Source organism: Nicotiana tomentosiformis, chromosome 6 (assembly GCF_000390325.3).
Source record: "Nicotiana tomentosiformis chromosome 6, ASM39032v3, whole genome shotgun sequence".
NCBI classification, from domain to species: Eukaryota; Viridiplantae; Streptophyta; class Magnoliopsida; order Solanales; family Solanaceae; genus Nicotiana; species Nicotiana tomentosiformis.
This window is the reverse complement of record NC_090817.1, coordinates 17,218,486-17,238,535: the sequence shown is the minus strand read 5'-3', so window position 1 is coordinate 17,238,535 and position 20,050 is coordinate 17,218,486. Positions and strand designations below refer to the sequence as shown.

At 37.1% G+C, this 20,050-nt stretch overlaps 1 protein-coding gene across 1 annotated transcript; it reads right to left on the bottom strand.

The window, feature by feature from the left end:
• Window positions 1-16,634: 16,634 nt before the first annotated feature.
• Window positions 16,635-18,161, bottom strand: LOC104120334 (peroxidase 27-like). Its single transcript, XM_009632079.4, has 4 exons — window positions 17,880-18,161; window positions 17,596-17,784; window positions 17,351-17,516; window positions 16,635-17,246 (listed from the first exon to the last, which is right to left on the bottom strand). The coding sequence occupies exons 1-4, from the start codon at window positions 18,090-18,092 to the stop codon at window positions 16,840-16,842; spliced, it is 975 nt and encodes a 324-aa protein (XP_009630374.2). The 5' UTR covers window positions 18,093-18,161; the 3' UTR covers window positions 16,635-16,839.
• Between the last annotated feature and the right edge of the window lie 1,889 nt (window positions 18,162-20,050).

Sequence of the window (20,050 nt, the reverse complement as noted above, 5' to 3'; positions counted from 1 at the left end):
TACCTAATCCCTAGTAGCTCTACAACCATAAAGTAAAACAAATACACTTAGTCACTATCCACAAGTAGAGAGAAATAAATTATACAAAATTAGTTAATAGACTAAAACTAGTAGTTGTAAAAGAGTTTAATTTTCATACACTAAAGACAAAGATTTTAGACGATAAGAAAAAGTTGATGTACAACAACACGGATAATTGTCAATATTGACTGTAACTCTTGTTTGATAACATAAAAAATAATGTAAATAGCATGTGATAGCCGATTAAAATCAATATAGCATAACATTTTCTATACTATCAATATATTACTTCAAGAATTTACAACTTATGATCGTCACTACCCAAATTTCACCTATAGATCGTGATGGCGCCCAATATCAAAGCTATGCAAGCCAACTAGTGAATTAAACATATATTTCCTCTTTTTGAGAAATTAAACTATTCTTACTTGCAAAATTTAAGAAAAATATAAAAGGTTCTAATTAAATAAAACCAAAAAAAATACTTAACCCACAATTCTACTAGTGTGTGTGCCAAACTTGGTGTCACAAGTATATGAGCATCTAGTAGATTATACAAAAGAAATCTAAAATATTGGCTGAACACAAAATAGACAGAAAACAAATACAAAGGGAGACTCTAGGTGCTGCGGAACGGCTCAGGAGAAGCAGCTCACCACTAGGCCTCAGGATAGCGTGGGTGCGCACGGGTAGGTTCGCCTAAAGTTCATGTCTTAGATCCTGCACAAAAAGTGCAGCAAGCGTAGCATGAGTACGTAAACAACGTGTACCCAATAAGTATCAAGTCTAATCTCGAATAAGTAGTTACGAGATGTCGACTTTGACACTCACTATGGGTTAATAATATTAAAATAGAAATATTTAAATAGACATGGTTTATGTGAATAACAATAATCTTCTTAACAAGCGAGAATAAATAATTCTTTCAAATTCAATAATTTCCAATTAATCATTTATCTTCACAAGCTGTGATAGGAGGTCAAGGTATCGTGTAATTATTGTTATTAAGCACGATTTCTCCCGAGGTCGTACGATCCAATCCAGAGTGTCGTGCACACTGTCGAAGGATGTGCGGCACGATCCATAGAAGCATCTATATTGCCGAGGCGTTCGGCCCGCTCCACAAGAAAGGAGGACATTTTTTATGAACCTCCGGAATGAGAAGTTATTATAAGGCTAACATATAAGGATGTACAATTCTATTAATAGTTAAGTAATTTGCACGAAAATTCAAGTATATGAAATTTCGGTCTTTTTACTATTTCCTCTAACAATTTCCAATATAATTCTAGTACTTTCATTAAATAAAGGATGCAATTATTACAACTAAGTCATGATTTGAGTCCTAAACTACCTGGATATAGCATAATTAGTAGCTACGCATGGACTCTAGTCATCTCGTGCGCACATAGCCCTCCACAATTAGCAACAATTATTAATTTAAATTACCTATGGGGTAAATTCCCTCTTACAAGGATAGACAAGAGACTTACCTGTTGTTGCTCCTAAGTCCAAACTTGATCCGAGCCTCGTCCGATTAACTCCCGAGGCCCCGTCCGAACATATCAACAATTTTGAAATGGTAAAACGGACTCGCTCAAACCCTCAGAACGTGTAAAACAATTTTAAAACTAAGACTCGTACCTCAAACCAAATTGATTCAACTTAGAATTTTTAAATTCTTCAAACTTACTCCAAACGCACCGAAACATACTTAAACTACTCGGAATGACACCAAATTTTGCGTGCAAGTCTTAAATCACCATGCAGAACTATTATCAAACTCAAAATTTTAAACGGACCTTGATTAATCCAAAACCTACTCCAAACCAAATTTAAAGAACCTTAAAACCTCCAACTAGCTAACTTTCACTATTAAGCTCCGAAACGCTCATAGGTTGTCCAAAACCCGATTCGAACATGCGCCCAAGTCCAAAATCATCATACGAATCTATTGGAACTGTCAAATCCCGATTCCAGGATTATTTTCTCAAAAAGTTGACCGAAGTCAAACTTAGCCTTTTTAAAGCCAACGAAGGAACCAAGTATTCCGATTTCATCTCGAACCCTTCCAAATCCTGAACTAGTTATAAAATAGTAAAAGCACATACGTGAAATCTTATTTAGGGAAACATGGTTCTAGAAGGTAAAGCGACTAGTCGGGTCGTTACATTCTCCACCTCTTAAACAAACGTTCGTCCTCGAACGGGTTTAGAATTATACATGGAGTGCTAAATAAATGTGGATATCTGCTCTGCATGTCCTCCTCGGCCTCCCAAGTCGATTTCCCGACTGGTTGGCCCCTCCACTGGACTTTACCGCAGAAATCTTCTTGGACCTCAACTGGAGAACATGTCTATCAATAATGGCAAATGGTTCCTCTTCATAATCCAAGCTCTTATCTAGCTGAACTGTGCTGAAGTCTAACATATGTGATAGGTCGGCATGATACTTCCGGATCATAAATACATGGAAAATCGGATGAACTCCCGATAAACTAGGAGGCAAAGCAAGCTCGTAATAAACCTCCCCAACTCGCCTCAACACCTCAAATGGGCATATAAACCTTGGGCTCAACTTGCCATTCTTCCCAAATCTCATGATTCCCTTCATCGGTGAAACCTTCAAGAGGATTTTTTCACCCACCATAAATGATAAATCACGCGCTTTCTGATCCGCGTAACTCTTCTGTCTGGATTGTGTTGTACGAAGTCGCTCCTGAATCAACTTTACCTTTTCCAAGGCATCCTTCACCAAGTCAGTGTCATATAACTTAGCCTCACTGAGTTCAAACCATCCGATGGGCGGACGACATCGCCGACCATATAAAGCCTCAAATGGAGCTATCTCGATGCTGGATTGATAACTGTTGTTATAACCAAACTTGGCTAAAGGCAAGCAATGATTCCTATGACCTCCGAAGTCAATCACACATGCCCTGAGCATATCCTCCAAAATCTGAACTGTCCGCTCCGACTGCCTGTCGGTCTGTGGATGAAAGGTTGTGGTGAGCTCCATACGGTCCCCAACTCACTCTGTACCGCTCTCCAGAAATATGAAGTAAACTGAGGGCCTCTATCTGATATGATGGAAATTGGCACACCGTGCAACTGAACTATCTCCTGAATATAAATCTGGGCCAACCTCTCTGAAGTATACATAGTCACTAACGGAATGAAGTGTGCCGACTTGGTCAACCTGTCGACAATGACCCAAACTGCATTAAACTTTCGCAAGGTCCACGGCAACCCAACTACAAAGTCCATAGTAATACGTTCTCATTTCCACTCCGGTATAGTCATTTGCTGAAGTAGGCCACCTGGCCTCTGGTGCTCATATTTAACTTGTTGGCAATTTAGGCTCCTAGCTACATACTCAACTATGTCCTTCTTCATCCGTCGCCACCAATAGTGCTGCCTCAGGTCACGATACATCTTCGTAGCACTTGGATGAATTGAATATAGAGAATTAGGTGCATCGTCTAGGATTTTTTTCCCTCAGTCCATCCACATTAGGAACACATAGATGATCCTGGAGTCGCAGAACACCATACTTTCCAATAGTAACTTCCTTGGCACCACCCCGTAGTACCGTTTCTCGAAGAACCAACAAGTGTGGATCATCAAACTGGCGAGCCTTGATATGCTCAAATAGTGAAGATTGGGCAATAACATATGCAAGAACTCGGTTGGGCTCTCAAATATCCGACCTCACAAGTCTGTTAGCCAAGGACTAAATATCCAAAGCTAATGGCCTCTCCTCTGCTGAAATAAAAGCCAAACTACCCATACTTTCCGCCTTTCTACTCAAGGCGTCTGCAACTACATTTGCTTTGCCCGGATGATACAGGATAGTAATATCATAATCCTTTAGTAACTCAAGCCAGCTGCCTGCCTCAAATTTAGGTCCCTCTACTTGAACAAATGCTGCAAACTGCGAGTGAACACATAAACAGGAGTACCCAAGGACTCACGAGCAACACCCAGGAAATGTGTAAATAGAGATGACACATAGGAATATGTAGACCCTGGATTAAATAATACAAAGACATCTTTGCCGCAAACAGAAATAATACCTGTGATCACGGCATCTGAGGCCTCTGCATCTGGTCTGCCCGGAAAAGCATAGAACCGAGCTGGAGCGCCACCTGGCTGGCCTCCACCTCTAGGACAACCCCTACCCACCTGCCCTCCTCCTTTAGGTGGCCGAACGGCTAGCGGAGCAGCTGGTGCGGTAATCATAGGCTGCTGACCCTGCTGCACTGGTCTACCCCAAAGCCCGGGGCAGAATCTCCGCATGTGACTGAAATTCCCGCACTCGAAACAACCCCTCGGTACAGTGGACTGCTGACCTAAATACCCACTGGAGGAACCCTGAATAGCTGGTGGGCGGTAAGAACTCTCTGGAATAGCACTTAAATAAGGTCGCATTGGAGGACCCCAAGGAGGCAGTTGTGCTGGATATGGGGGCCTGCTGGACTGCCCTCTCACGAACTGACCCCTACCCCCAGACGGGGCAACTCTGAACTCCCCAGGATATCTAAACTACTATCTCTCATAACCTGCTCTCAGCTACGCTGATGCACACCCTCAATCCTCCGGGCGATCTCTACAACCAGCTCATAAGAAGTCCCCATCTCAACCTCTCGGGCTATAGTGGCCTGAATGCCAGTGTGCAAACCCGCAACAAATCTCCATACTCTCTCCGCATCAGTAGGGAGTATTATAAGTGCATGGCGAGATAACTCAGAGAACCTTGCCTCATAATCGGTTACTAACATCTGACCCTGCTGGAGCTGCTCAAACTAAAACCACAACTCCTCCCTCTAGGAGAGTGGAATATACCTATCCAGGAAAATACGGGTGAACCTGTCCCAAGTCATGGGAGGAGAATCTGCTAGTCTGCCCAGAAGATGGGACTTCCACCACTTACAGGCCCTGCCCTCCAGCTGAAAGGTAGCAAAGTCTACCCCATGGGACTCCAATATCCTCCTGTTGTGCAGTATGTCCCTGCACCAATCAATGAAGTCCTGGGGATCCTCATGTCGCTCATCCCCAAAGACAGGAGGATGTAGCATGGTCCAACTATCCAATAGCTTTTGCGGCTCGCCGGCCATAGCTGGTTTGGGCTTAGGTGTAGCTGCTGCCACTGGCTGGGCTCCGCCCATGGGTAGTGCACCCTGTGTCTGATGTACAACATCTTCCTACCCATGAGCCTGTGCGGTAGGGGTCTGTGCTCCCCCTCCCACTTCAGATATGGCTGGGTCTGCCGAAAATAAACCGGCCTAAGTCATAGTGTCCATGAACCGCATCATACAACCCATGACCTCCTGAAATCCCGGTGCGGATGTGAAATCCACCGGAGCTGGCTCTGATGTGGGCACCTCGCCCTGCTCCTCGATGATAGGATCCTCTACTGGATCCACTGGAGGCATAACTGGGATAGCTATGGGGCGTCCTCTTTACCTACCACGGGCTGGAGCCCTCTCTCGGCCTCTAACAACTTGGGGAGCAGCTCTTCCCTGGTCTGGAACCTCAGTAGAGCGCGTTCTCACCATCTGTGAGAGAATAAGAGAGAGATACTTAGTACTACATCAACTGCATGATATGATATGAAGAAAGGTAGTTTCTTAACACCCTATAGCCTCTCAAAGATAAGTACAAACATCTTCGTACTGATCCGCAAGACTCTATTAGGCTGCTCATAACTTGTGAGACCTACGTGAACCTAATGCTCTGATACCATGTTGTCACGACCTAAATTTCACCTATAGGTCGTGATGGCGCCCAACATCACAGCTAGGCAAGTCAACTAGTGAATTAAACATATATTTCCTCTTTTCATAAATTTTCGAGTAATTAAACTCTTCTTACATGCAAGATTTAAGAAAAATATAAAAGGTTCTAATTAAATAAAACCAAGAAAATACTTAATCCACAATTCTACCAGTGTGTGTGCCAAGACCTGGTGTCACAAGTATATGAAAATCTAGTAGATTATACAAAGAAATCCAAAATACTGTTTGAACACAAATAGACAGAAAACAAATACAAAAGGACACTCTAGGTGCTGCAGAACGACTCAGGAGAAGCAACTCACTACTAGGCCTCGAGATAGCGTGTGTGTGCACCGATAGGTCTGCCTAAGGTTCCTGTCTTAGATCTTGCACAAAAAGTGCAGCAAGCGTAGCATGAGTATGTAAACAACGTGTACCCAGTAAGTATCAAGTCTAATCTCGAAGAAGTAGTGACGAGAGATCAACTTTGACACTTACTATGAGTCAATAATATTAAAATAGAAATATTTAAATAGACATGGTTTATGTTAATAACAATAATCTTCTTAATAAGTGGGAATAAATAATTCTTTCAAATTCAATAATTTCCAATTAATCATTTATCTTCACAAGCTGCGATAGGAGGTCAAGGTATCGTGTAATTATTATTATTAAGCACGATTTCTCCCGAGGTCGTACAGACCGATCCAGAGTATCGTGTACACTACCGAGGGACGTGCGGCATGATCCATAGATGCATCTATACTGCCGAGGCGTTCGGCCCGCTCCACAAGAAAGGAGGACATTTTTTTATGAACCTCCGGAATGAGAAGTTATTATAAGGCTAACACACAAGGATGTACAATTCTATTAACAGTCAAGTAATTTGCACGAAAATTCAAGTATGTGAAATTTTGGTCTTTTTAATATTTTCTCTAACAATTTCCAATATAATTCCTGTACTTTAATAAAATAAAGGATGCAATTATTAGAAGTAAGTCATGATTTGAGTCCTAAACTACCCGGACATAGCATAATTAGTAGCTATGTACGGACTCTCGTCACCTCGTGCGTACGTAGCCCCCCACAATTGGCAACAATTATTAATTTAAATCATCTATGGGATAAATTCCCTCTTACAAAGTTAGACAAGAGACTTATCTCGTCTCTAAGTTCAATTTTCGATCTCAATTTCGCGTTAAAGCCTCAATTGGGTGCCAAAAAAATTCGAAACTAGCCAAAAATTATATAAAATAATTAATACATGCTTAACAATTCAAAATTAGAGTATTAGATTAATTACCCAACCCAAATTGGTAAAATTTCTAAAATTTACCTCGGGCCCACGTGCTCGGATTCCGAAATTTTTTAGAGGAAATCGTTACCTATAATCTCAAGAACTCATGTATACAATTTTCATCCCATTCCATAACCATTTTCGTGGTTAAAATCTCATTTTTATTAAAACCTAGGTTTTTCATCTAAACCCTTGATTTCCACAATTTACATGTTATATTCTACCTGTAGTCTATGTATTTAACTCAATGTGGGTAGAATTAACTTACCTTCAAGTTGCTAGTTGAAACCCCTTCTCAAAAAGCTCCATAATCGCCCAAAACATGAAGAAAATGGGGTAAAGATACGCAACTCCGGACTTAAATGAAGGTTCTGCCTTCTGCGATTTTTGCACCTGCGGTTCCGCACTTGCGAAAAATTTCTCGCAGGTGCGAGATTCATCCACTTGTCCTGGCTCCGCACCCGCGGACAAGGAGCCGTTCCGGCGCCTCCGCAGGTGTGCCCAATCGTCCGCATTTGCGCCCTTCCTCGCTTCTATGGTCCTTTCCTTCGCACCTGAGCCTTCAATGTGTGGTTTTTGGCTCGCTTCTGCGGTGCCCAACGACCCCCTTCTTCTTCGAACCTGCGACTCGTGGCTCGCACTTGCGGCTGGCCAAACGCAACTGCTGCTCCTAAGTCCAAACTTGGTCCGAGCCTCGTCCGATTAACTCCCGAGACCCCCGAGTCCCCGTCCAAACATACCAACAAGTTTGAAATGATAAAACAGACTCGCTCGAACCCTCAGAACGTATAAAACAACATCAAAACTAAGAATCGTACCTCAAACCAAATTGATCCAACTTAGAATTTTTAAATTCTTCAAACTTACTCCGAACGCGCCGAAACATACTTAAACTACTCGGAATGACACCAAATTTTGCGTGCAAGTCTTAAATCACCATACAGAACTATTACCATACTCAGAATTTCAAACGGACCTCGATTACTCCAAAACCTACTCCAAACCAAATATAAAGAACCTTAAAACCTCCAAATAGCTAACTTTTACTATTAAGCGTCGAAACACTCCTGGGTTGTCCAAAACTCAATTCGAACATACGCCCAAGTCCAAAATCATCATACGAATCTATTGGAACTATCAAATCCTGATTTCGGGGCCGTTTTATCAAAAGGTTTACCGAAGTTAAGCTTAGCCTTTTTAAAGCCAACTAAGGAACCAAGTGTTCCGATTTCATCCCGAACCCTTCCAAATCCTGAACTAACCATTCCCATAAGTTATAAAAAAGTAAAAGCATATACAGGGAGTCTTATTTAGGGGAACAAGATTCTAGAAGGCAAAATGACCGATTGAATCGTTACACACGAAATATCTCTTTGGTTTGTAGGCTTCTAGCTTTCGCCAACTGGCGATAATTCAAGCTAGGGACCTCCAAATTAAATTTCGGGCGTACGCCAAAGTCCCAAATCACGATACGGACCTATGGAACTGTCAAAATACTGATCCGAGTTTGTTTGCTCAAAATGTTGACCAAAGTCAACTCAATTGAGTTTTAAGGCTATATTTCACATTTTAATCAATTTTTCATATAAAAATTTTCTGAAAAATTATACGGACTGCACACGCAAGTCGAAGAATGATGAATAGTTCTTTTAGAGGTCTTAGAACACAGAAATAATTATTAAATTTAAAGATGACCTTTTGGATCATCACATTCTCCACCTCTAAAACAAACGTTCGTCCTCGAACGGAATTAGAAAAAGTACCTGAACTCAACTTGCCTTTCTTTCCGAACCTCATTACACCTTTCATAGGTGAAACCCGGAGCAATACTCTTTCTCCAACCATGAATGCAATATCACGAACTTTACGATCGACATAACATTTTTGCCTAGGCTGAGGTGTGCGAAGTCGAACCTGAATAACCTTGACCTTATCCAAGGCAACCTGTGCCAAATCGGTACCCAACAACCGAGCCTCTCCCGGTTCAAACCAGCCAACTGGCGATCGACATTGCCTTTCGTATAATGCCTCATATGGAGCCATATGACTGAGCTCTATCTCTGCCTCGGCCTCTAGCACGACCTCGACCTCGACGTTTACCCCTGGCCATAGTTGCCACCGGGGGATCTGGTCCCTGTCCGTCGGTAGATGTATTACGTGTTCTCACCATCTGCGAGAGAATAAGAATAGAATGGTTCAATTATCGATTATAGAATAAAATCGCACGACAACATAAGAAAGAGGTGATATTGTTCCTAAACTTCATAGCCTCTGAAAGATAAGTACAGATGTCTCCGTGCCGATCTTTCAAACTCTACTATGTTTGCTCGTGACTCGTGAGACCTATGTAACTTAGTTCTCTGATACCAACTGTCACGGCCCGGAATTCTCACCTATAGGACCGTGATGTCGCCTAACATTTCACTTGCTAGGCAAGCAAACGTTAGAATATAATTAGCCATTTTAACACAATTTTAAATTAATTAATAACAAAGAAAACAAATGCGGAAATAAAGTCTGAAATAAAGTGAATAATCCATAATAAACGTGATATCTAAATACCATCCCAGAATTAGAGTCACAAGTGCACGAGCTTCTAGAATGATACAAATAAGGGTCTGAATAAAATAAAGCTCTCTGAAAGAAAACACACAACTAAAATAAAGTAGACAGGGACTTCAAAACTGCACACGCTATGCAGTTATACCTCAAGTCTCCTATGGGGAGATGAAATCCGAGCAAGTCTATAGTACGCCGCTAGGACCAACTCCTAAATCTGCACAAGAAGTGCAGAGTATAGTATCAGTACAACCGACCCCATGTACTGGTAAGTGTCTAGTCTAACCTCGACTAAGTAGTGACGAGGCTAAGGTAGGTCACTTACATTAACATGTACGCAATAATAGTAATAACAACAATAATAAAAATAAATCAGGTAACTCATTTTAACAGTTGAAGCCAACTCAACAGTCATATCCAATTATTATTTCAATCAATTTCCGTTACGGTGTGCAACCCGATCCCACAATATATTCATATTCAGTTTTGTTGCGGCGTGCAACCCGTTCCTCCAATATATTCATTTCAATCAATTCTGTTGCGGCGTGCAACCCGTTCTTCCAATATATTCATTTAAACCAATTATGTTGCGGCGTGCAATCCGTTCCTCCAATATATTCATTTCAATCAATTGTGTTGCGGCGTGCAACCCGTTCCTCCAATATATTCATCTCAATCAATTCTGTTGCGGCGTGCAACCCGTTCTTCCAATATATTTATCTCAATCAAGTCTGTTGCTGCGTGCAACCCGTTCCTCCAATATATTCACTTCAATTAATTCTGTTGCGGCGTGCAACCCGTTCCTTCAATATATTCACTTTCACTTACCAATTCTTATAAAAGAAATTTCTCCAATAAATACAATAATTAATATGAAATTATAAGACAACAAGCATACAATAATTATGATTTATTAGAAATAAGTGATGACAAGTAGCAATTAATTATGGAAATTAAGGATGTAATAGGCATTTTAATAATTAGTATGCTAAACGTCAAGTGGCAATTAAGTCATATAAATCAAATAAGCATGTAGAAATTATAGCATGGATTCAGGGAATGATATTGAGCAAAGAACACGAGTGAAACAATTAATATAATAATTAATTAATGATTTAAAATGATTTATGATTTTTCAAGTAATTATGTAAACAATTAATTTGATGACGTATAGAAACTCGTCACCTCGCCTATACGTCATTCACATGCATTTCACATAACAAATAATTTAAGGGTTCTATTCACTCAAGTCAAGGTTAACCACGACACTTATCTCGCTTTGCAACCAAATTCAAGAATCCAATAAACCTTTGCCTCTTGAATTCATGTCCGAAATCCTTAAAACTAGTGATAAACAATTCAATTTACTCAGTAAAAATTACAAGAATTAATTCCATATGAATTTACAAATTTTTCGGATTAAAATCCTAAATTCATCTCAAAAATTGATAGTGGGGCCTACACCTCGAATCCCAAAAAAATTCATGAAATCCGAACACCTGTTCCGATACGAGTTCAACCATATAAAAATTATCGAATTCCGATATCGTCGGCTTTCAAATCTTCATTTTATATTTTTCGAAGATTTTATAAAAATCTAATTTTTCTTCCATAAATTCACGGATTTATGATGTAAATGAGCATGGAATCATGAAATATAATAAATATAGGATAAGCAACACTTACCTCAATATTTTCCAGTGAAAATCGCCCAAACATCGCCTTACCCGAGCTCAAAATCTTGAATAATGAAAAATGGGACGAATCCCATTTCCAAACCTTAGGTTCTGCTGACGAGGAAATTCTTCATCGCGTTCGCGATAGCACCCTCGCGTTCGCGAAGCACATTTTTGTGCTGCCCCAGATTTCTTCTTCGCGAATGCGAGGTCAGTCTCGCGAAAGCGATGCCTTGCCAAACTTGGCCTTCGCAAACGCGGTCTCCACTATGCGAACACGATGCCTTATCGCCTGGTGCCCGTACAAGCCTCGCCCTTCTACGCGAACGCGAACGCTCCCACGCGTTCACGATGAACACTGTCCTCTACCCCTTCGGGAACGTGGTCCCCTCTTCGTAAACGCGAAGAGTAAATTTCGCTTGCCTCTAGTTCCTCTTTGCGAATGTGAGACCTCTATCGCGAACGCGAAGAAGGAAACCAGACAGTACATCAAAAAAATTCCAGCAGAGTTCCAAGTCCAAAATTCAACCCGTTAACCATCTAAAATTCACCCGAGATCCCCGAGACCTCAACCAAATATACCACCAAGTCCTAAAATATCACCCGAACTTAGTCGAAACCTCAAATTATATCAAACAACACTAAAAATACGAATCACACATAGATTCAAGCGTAATGAACTTTGAAACTTCCGATTTCTACAAACGACGTCGGAACCTATCAAATTATGTCCGATTGATCTCAAATTTTGTACACAAGTCATAAATGATATAACGGACTTATGAAAATTTTCAAAACTTAAATCCGACCCCGATATCAATAAAAGTCAATTTGTGGTCAAACTTTAAAATCTTTAAGTCTTTAGGATTCTAGCTTTCACCAATTGGAGATAATTCAAGTTAGGGATCTCCAAATTAAATTTCGGGCATACGCCCAAGTCCCAAATCACGATACGGACCTACCGAAATTGTCAAAACACTTATCCGAGTCCATTTGCTCAAAATATTGACCAAAGTCAACTCAGTTGAGTTTTAAGGCTCTATTTCACATTTTAATTATTTTTTCATACCAAAAGTACATCTTTAAATTTAATAATTATTTTTGTGTTCTAAGATTTCGAAAAATACTATTCATCATTACTCGACTTGCGTGCGCAGTCCGTATAATTATTTGCAAGATATATAACAAATTGGTGGCTTTGTTTTATTAAGTTGGAGACTGCCATATATACCTAATCATTTTTTTATACCGGTGTTGTTGTCGGAACTTGTTTGCACTTCAATTATTCTGAGTACCTTGCTACTTCCCAAGTACATATATGAGGTGATTCTACGTATAGTATTTTTTTTTTTCTATTGCGAGTTGAACCTTGTTTTCCAAGTTTTGTACCTGATTTTCATATTAATTGGACTTGAAATGGATTTTCACTTCTTCAATTATAATCCTATCTTTATGCCCAAGAAAATAAATATGCTCTTTCTACATGTTCAAAAGCAAAGTCCTTACATTTATATTGTTTAAGAACTCACTCCACCGGCTTCCAAAAACTTTCTTATCTTTCCTTAATTTTCGCTAATCACATGTTAGGTCGTCCAAGATATGTACATATACTTAGAATGTAAGTTTTACATTTTCGTTTTAGGAATTTTCTCCGTCGTAGGTATATATGAACATGCGTGTGTATGTGTACATTTTTTAGAGAGAGAAAAAAAATGTCATAAAACAGCCTTGTCTTGTAAGAAAAAGGGAATTTTGCCTTTGATTAGGTGATATAGCTAACAGACAATTATTGAATAGAGACTCATAATAATTGGATTAAAATAATAATAATGAGATTAAAGGAATTAAGTCACAACTCACATGCATATCTTCTGTTGAGGTTTACTAAAAAACCTAGGACTGTGATTGTTTATGCATGCGCCGACTGTAATTTCTATGTTCATATCTGGTGATTAATATTATTTGCTTAATTACCAAAAAAAAGTCTCTAATCTTAAGTCACGAATTGCTATTGTAGCAGCATGTCCTCCTCCAAACACCACCAAATCCTTATCTGATTTATTAAATTTGAAGTTATTAAAAGAGAACTAAACAAATAAAAGATGAGATATCTAAAAAAATATTAAGGAATTCGAAAAAATATTTCTTGATATTGAGGGCACGCGCACACACAAGAGTTAGCAGCAGAAAGAGGGGAAAACTGTAGACATGGGATGGGTCAAAATCCGGGTTACGGGTGGTTTGTTTTTTAGACAGGTTAGGTCAAAATCCAGATATAGGTGGATTTTTTTTTTAAATAAAATAAAATTTGAGAAGGGTTTAATTTTGGGCCAATCAGATTTGGCAACGTAATAAATAAATTTTTCTTATATATGCTATAATAGAGGCTAATTTACCTATTTTCTTTAGGTTTTGTAGTTTTCAATAAGTATCTAGATTTTTCTTATAAATTGTGTATATTCCCCTTAAAAGGCTCCCACCCGATTATTAGTGTCTTCAATTAAGATATTCAATTAAATCCTTTCATTTTTTTATTCTGTCCTCTCCTCTCTCCTTTTTTTTTTTTTCCTTTCCCTAATTACTTCTGTTTGTTTGCCTAATACACTCATCCACAAATTGGTCCATTCGAAGACAATAAATACATATAATTCTCAAGCATAAATACATACAATTTTGGGTTTTAAGATTTTGTGATTTGTTTGGATTGGATGTTCTTGCAAGTGATTGGGAATAATATACTTTGGAGTTTATATCTCCATTTTGAGGGGGTTTGGTTAAGTATAAAGTTGGTTTTAGGTTAAATTTCAGATTGAAACTCAAAGAAGAAGAAGTTGCAGGAATTGTCTGATAATTGTATAGTAATTGCATCTGATACATCAATACCTAAAACATAATTGTATCATACTTGTATCACAATTGTATTTAACTTGTATTTTATACATTAATATCTAAAACAATACCTGATACAATACAAACACAATTCTCATACATTTGTGATACAAATTGCGACACATTTCTGAAAATTCGTGATACAATTGTGATCTTCATCTTCTTCAAGTTTCAATCACAACTCTAAACTTAAATTCTGATATAATATTATATTTTAATTGTACCAGATATTATTTTAGGTATAAATGTATCAGATACAAGTAATATATAATTGTGATACAATTCTAAAATAATTGTGATACATTTATCGTACAATTCCTGCAACTTCGTTTTCTTCGAGTTTCAATATGAATTTTTACGTAAAACCAACTCTAAACCTAACCAATTTCCCTTTAAATTGAGATATAAACTACAAGGTATATTCTCCATCATTTGCAAGAATACCCAATCCAAACAAATCATAAATTCGTAAATTTTAAACAATGAATTCAAAGTTTCGAAACTTTTTAATGAATGTCGATGGAGAATCCTTAGCTGCTGCAATTTTAGAGACAAAAGTTTGGCCATTTTCGTTTACATTGCGAGAGAAGTACCGATTTTGGATGATAAGTACGAGGGGGAGAGAATGAGATGTGAAATCTTGTGGAAAATAGATAAAATTCGAATTTTTAGAAGGGGTTGGTGAACGAGAGAGAATGACATGCTAAATTTAATAAATCTTCTTTTTTATTTTATTTTATTATTATTTTATGATTTTGTACATAAATGATAACTATAGATATAGAATGTAATTAAGTATGAACCTAAACAAAAATGGTAAATAAATTTCTATTATAGTATAGCTAGGCAAACTTCCTTAATAAATAAATATCAAATTATTTAATTTCACGAGGGCCGTTAGTTTTAAGGGAGAATCAGATTAAGCCAAATCCAATGCCAAAATATATGATTAAATGGGCCAAAGACTCCTCATAAAATATGAATATTTATGTGTAGATATTCTGATATAATTTCTAATTAAAAGATAGGTTATAATAGAATTAAAGAAATTATATGTGCAATCATAAACAAGTTTACAGTCTTTAAATCAGACGTAAGATTTATTTTCTGATATCATATTGTTAGAAAGAAAGATTGCTTATGTCTTGGTATGGAAAATAGATAATTGAAAGACCCAACAATCTCCACGGTAGTCAATGGATTCAGCTAGGCTTCTGCTTTTAGTTTATTTTTTATTTATTGATTTAACGTGATAGATCTTGGAAAAGATGATGATCTTAACTTAAGATAATTTTGTTCCAATAGATTGGGATATGGCTCATTGTTTAGTTTATCTTAATCTATTTATCTCAGCCCTCTAACCGGTTCATTTATTGATTCAACCATTTTGACCATCCAAAATTTAGTCAAATCTGCCTATTTGACACCCCTTCGCTGGGCATTGGTCTTAGAATTGGTTGAATTGTTCCTTCAATATGATCAATGTGTACGAGAATTCATAATCAGCTGAAATTGCTCCTCTAATTTGAGGTTTGGAACAATACTCTCAAAGGACATCTCATACTACCTTGAACATAAAGTGCCACTAAGAAGCATTTTGTTATGCGGAGTTCCTAGCTAAAACAGAGATGTGACTTTTCTATTTCTAGTTAACTTAGTAGGCGCTTGGACATAAAAATTGTAATTTTTGAAAAAAGTAGTATTTGAAATTAAGTTGAGAATTTGTATTTGCAATTTGAAATTATGTCTGGATATGCATTTCACTTAAAAAAATGTTGCACTTTTGTGAGTGGGGAAAAAAAGTTTTTCTGAAAATTTTGATTTTTGAGAAACTCATTTTCGAATTTTTTATCATAAACTTGCAAAATTTTATGGACAAATACATTTTTTTTTAAAAAAGATTTTTTTTTATGGACAGATGGGGCCTTAAATAAAATAGGTGGAAGGGTAGTATCTTATAGTCCTCTTTTAGTTGAACTTGTTTCGATTTTTTAACTAAGACTGTAATTTTTGTGTGTTATTAAGACAAATTAGGGGTGACACCAAAGACGAAATTCAAGCAAAGATACACAAAATTTGATATAGAATATTTAAGTTTCTTCTTGTTATATATATATATATATATATATATATATATATATATATATATATATATATATATATATATATGTTATTATTGATAGTAAAACAATTCTCCTAGTTGCCATAGATTATTAAGTACGTACCATATTTCTTTTGAGAAAAACCCTCAAATTAAAAATACTACAAGACATAATGGTATGCCATAAAATTGAGTGAGAGAATATAGATGTTTTGGTCATTAGTTCAACCTTTCGGAATCTTATGAATAATAAAGCTTATCCGCTCATATTTGTAAAAAGTAATACAAAAAGAAAATTCTATGAATCATACATGCTTCTAAAAGCAAAACAAACAATTTTATTAGTTACGTACATCCTTAACGAACTGAATTACAAACTTACAATACAATGAAGGTTTACCACCATAAAATTACGTTCCACAAACTAATCAGAAAAGAAAAGACAGAGATTCCATAATTAAACATAACAATACAAAAAGGATTAAAATTTGGCAAGGGAAATAGCTTATCAAAGTTTCTCTTAGTTTCGGAAGGCACAATGCTTTCTGATTTCACCTGCATTACCAGTAAGAACTCCAATTTTGCCCATTTTTATCATTGATTCTCCAAAATCTTTGAAGAAAGTGGATCCATAGGGATTTACTTGAGACAAAACATATGCTTTTGTTTGACTATCAGTGAGAAGAGCTGCATCAGATGCGAATAACCCTCTTCTTTTGCTAACCATAGTGTAATAATCTGTGTCAAAACTCTTGAAACTTCCAGGGTCCATTTCAACAATGGTGGTCACGTCTCCTGGCTTACATTTGATCTTCAAACGACCTACGTAGTTCTGATCCATGTTCGGGTCCATGTCACCTTTGCCAGTGAAATTATACAAACGGCTTGAGAAGGAAAAACAATGTGACATTCCAATAGTGTGTCCTCCTACAAATAAACAAGGAGAAAATAAAAGAATATAAATTTTGGATTTGTTGAATCAATGTAACTCTTCCACATGTAGTTGTTTCACGGTAAAATATCAATTTTACCTGATAAAACAACAAGGTCTTTTACATTTAAGCCCAAGGAGCCAAATGTTGTTTTAAGAGTAGTGAAGTTATCAAAAGGAGTAGGCAAATTCTTTAAGGCATCTAAGAGTATAGAAACTCTCCCATCTCTTCTTCCCAAGGGAACTGCCCAAGTTGGTCCATTAATCTGAAATAACCCATAACATATTATATAAGTATTTGAAATTCTAATAAATTGTTTGAATTTACACTATTTATTTAGTTACCAGTTCAACAGCATCACGGGCTGCTAAGGCTAAAATATCAGAGCAAGACACAATGCCAGGACACTCTTTCTCTAAAGCAGATTTAGCAGCATCAATTACTTGGAATCCCCTCAGGCTTTGATTTGGAATTGCATCTTTCTCTGCTTGATTACCTTTTGTTGAATTCAGTAGTACCGAACCATCACATCCCTGCATCATTAAGCGAATATGTTATAGTGCATTCGACGTGAAAAATATCAAACAAACTAAGGTAAATACATAAGGCATAAAATCGCGATGCTTACCCTAACAAAACAATCGTGAAAATGCATTCTCAATAAAGGGGCAGCCAGAGTAGGAGCGCGAGAAATATAGTGAGCTGTTGTTTGTTTGACAATTGCCTCTACATTTGGACATGTTTTCTTATAGAACCCTAGTTCTACACCTTGACAATTAGCAACCTCTAATATGCAAAATAGTTGAAGAATGAGAAATGAAAGAAACTTAAATGTTGCCATTATCTGTTTTGGACAAAGGATTATGAAAATCTCAATGTACTTTCTTGCTTAAAGTGATGATTGGGACACTCAAATACATGTCCTTTAAATAGGAAGATGATTGTGATATACAAATCCTTTAGTTTGATTTGTTAAATTGGCATAGCTGCAGTAATGGAAAGTTGATTTTTAAATTTAGCAGTTAGCACCTTCTAAGTGAAGTATTTTTTAATGTTATTATTGCTAATATATGCGAAATGGACTGATTACTAGAAAACAAAACAATCAGAGAACAAAAAAGAAAAATACAACGAAGAGCTTTTATATTTTATCATGCTACTGTTGTGTGGTTGATTTGTTAAATATTTTTAAAAAAAGATTCAGTACTCTATCAACCATATCAAATGCATGTCATTCATGTTTAGTTTGCAAACAAGATTATACTGGGATTAATATTATGCCACTTTTAATATATATACTTTATTTTGTTGTCTTATTTATCGTTGTCAATGTTTGCTTCCGCATGACACCTTATTATTTTCGATTCCAATATGGATAATCTAAACATGTGTTTAATTTTAGAATAAGGGAAATTTATGGCGATCCATTTTACTTGTATGTATCCAGGTATAACTAATTGTTGGATTGTTATATCACAACGGTACCAAGATTCCAGTATAAAATCATATTATTATTAGTAGTTATGTGTTTACTTATATAGAAAATAAAAATGCAACCAAACGAAGTAAAAAATGATACCGACTTTTATACCGGAAATATTATCATAATCATGACAACCAAAAGTGTAATATTATTCATTTTGAACCAAATCTGCACGATTTTTTCCAAAAGATCTCGCACCAGAAAGGGAGCATAGTAGAGGAGTTCTAAACTTACAACTCGTCCAAGTTAAAATTTGATAAAACTGTAATCGACTATAAAACAGACTGAAGTTAAAAAATAATTCACTTAAGTACTGTAAAGTTCTATAATAAAGTTCTTGGTTTAAGTACAAGTCAAATATTTGAAGATAATGCTGTGATCTATACAAAGAATGCGTTGTTTAGGTAGTGTAGACTGATAGAGTTGAGTTGGTATGTTATTCCTTTAGTTGTCTGTCATTTATATATCCCAAGTCAAATAATGAAGAAGAATGCAGCTAACCAGATCTTCAAAGGGCAAACAATTGAATTGGTTCAATTGCATGGTGCCAACGAAATCGAGTGCTAATTATCATTTTATTTAATTAAGCGATCGACGTGCTAGCGGACATTTATTTTGAATTCGATAATTTTTGCAAAAATATTTCGACATATTTATTTATTTTAATATTATGGGAATCAATCCTACTACTTATGGTTCTGGGGTTTCCACGCTTGAAAAAACAAATCTGGGCCGCGTCGTCTAAATCATCGATTCGATACTACATATAGCCTTTTCCCTGAGCAAGATGCCAAATATTTATAATGCTCCGGTGGTTCAAGGTCGAGATAGTGTTGGTCAACCAATTAATGTGGCTTGTGAGGTACAACAATTATTAGGAAATAATTGAGTTAGGGTTGTAGCTATGAGTGCTACAGACGATCTAAAGAAAGGAAAAAAAGTGATTGATGCAGGAGCACCTATAAGTATTCCGGTCGGGGGAGACTTGATTAATAAACAAGGATATGCCATAAGCATCTATATTTGAGCTGTCCTGGCTGCTAAAGTAGCGGGTATTTGTTCATGTTTGTTAAAAGTACTTGGACTTCACATGCACCATTATGAACACAGATGATAGATATACTACAAGAGCAGGTCGAGGCGGATGGAGCGTTACAACCAAGTTCATCTGAATCCAGTGCTTTCGAAGCAAAACATAAATTTATGTATAATCACCAGAAAGAGAGCATAGTAAGAAGAGTTCTAAAATTACAACTCGTTCAAGTTAAAATTTGGAAAATAAAACTGTGATCGACTATAATACACACGGAAGTTAA

What these genes read in the sequence shown, in the direction of transcription:
- LOC104120334 (XM_009632079.4), bottom strand. Translation starts at nt 18,092, where the DNA reads ATGGCAACATTTAAGTTTCTTTCATTTCTCATTCTTCAACTATTTTGC. An exon ending in CCCGTGATGCTGTTGAACTG is followed by an intron (nt 17,517 to 17,595) that starts GTAACTAAATAA and finishes GGGTTATTTCAG; the next exon opens with ATTAATGGACCAACTTGGGC. An exon ending in AGACCTTGTTGTTTTATCAG is followed by an intron (nt 17,247 to 17,350) that starts GTAAAATTGATA and finishes GTTTATTTGTAG; the next exon opens with GAGGACACACTATTGGAATG.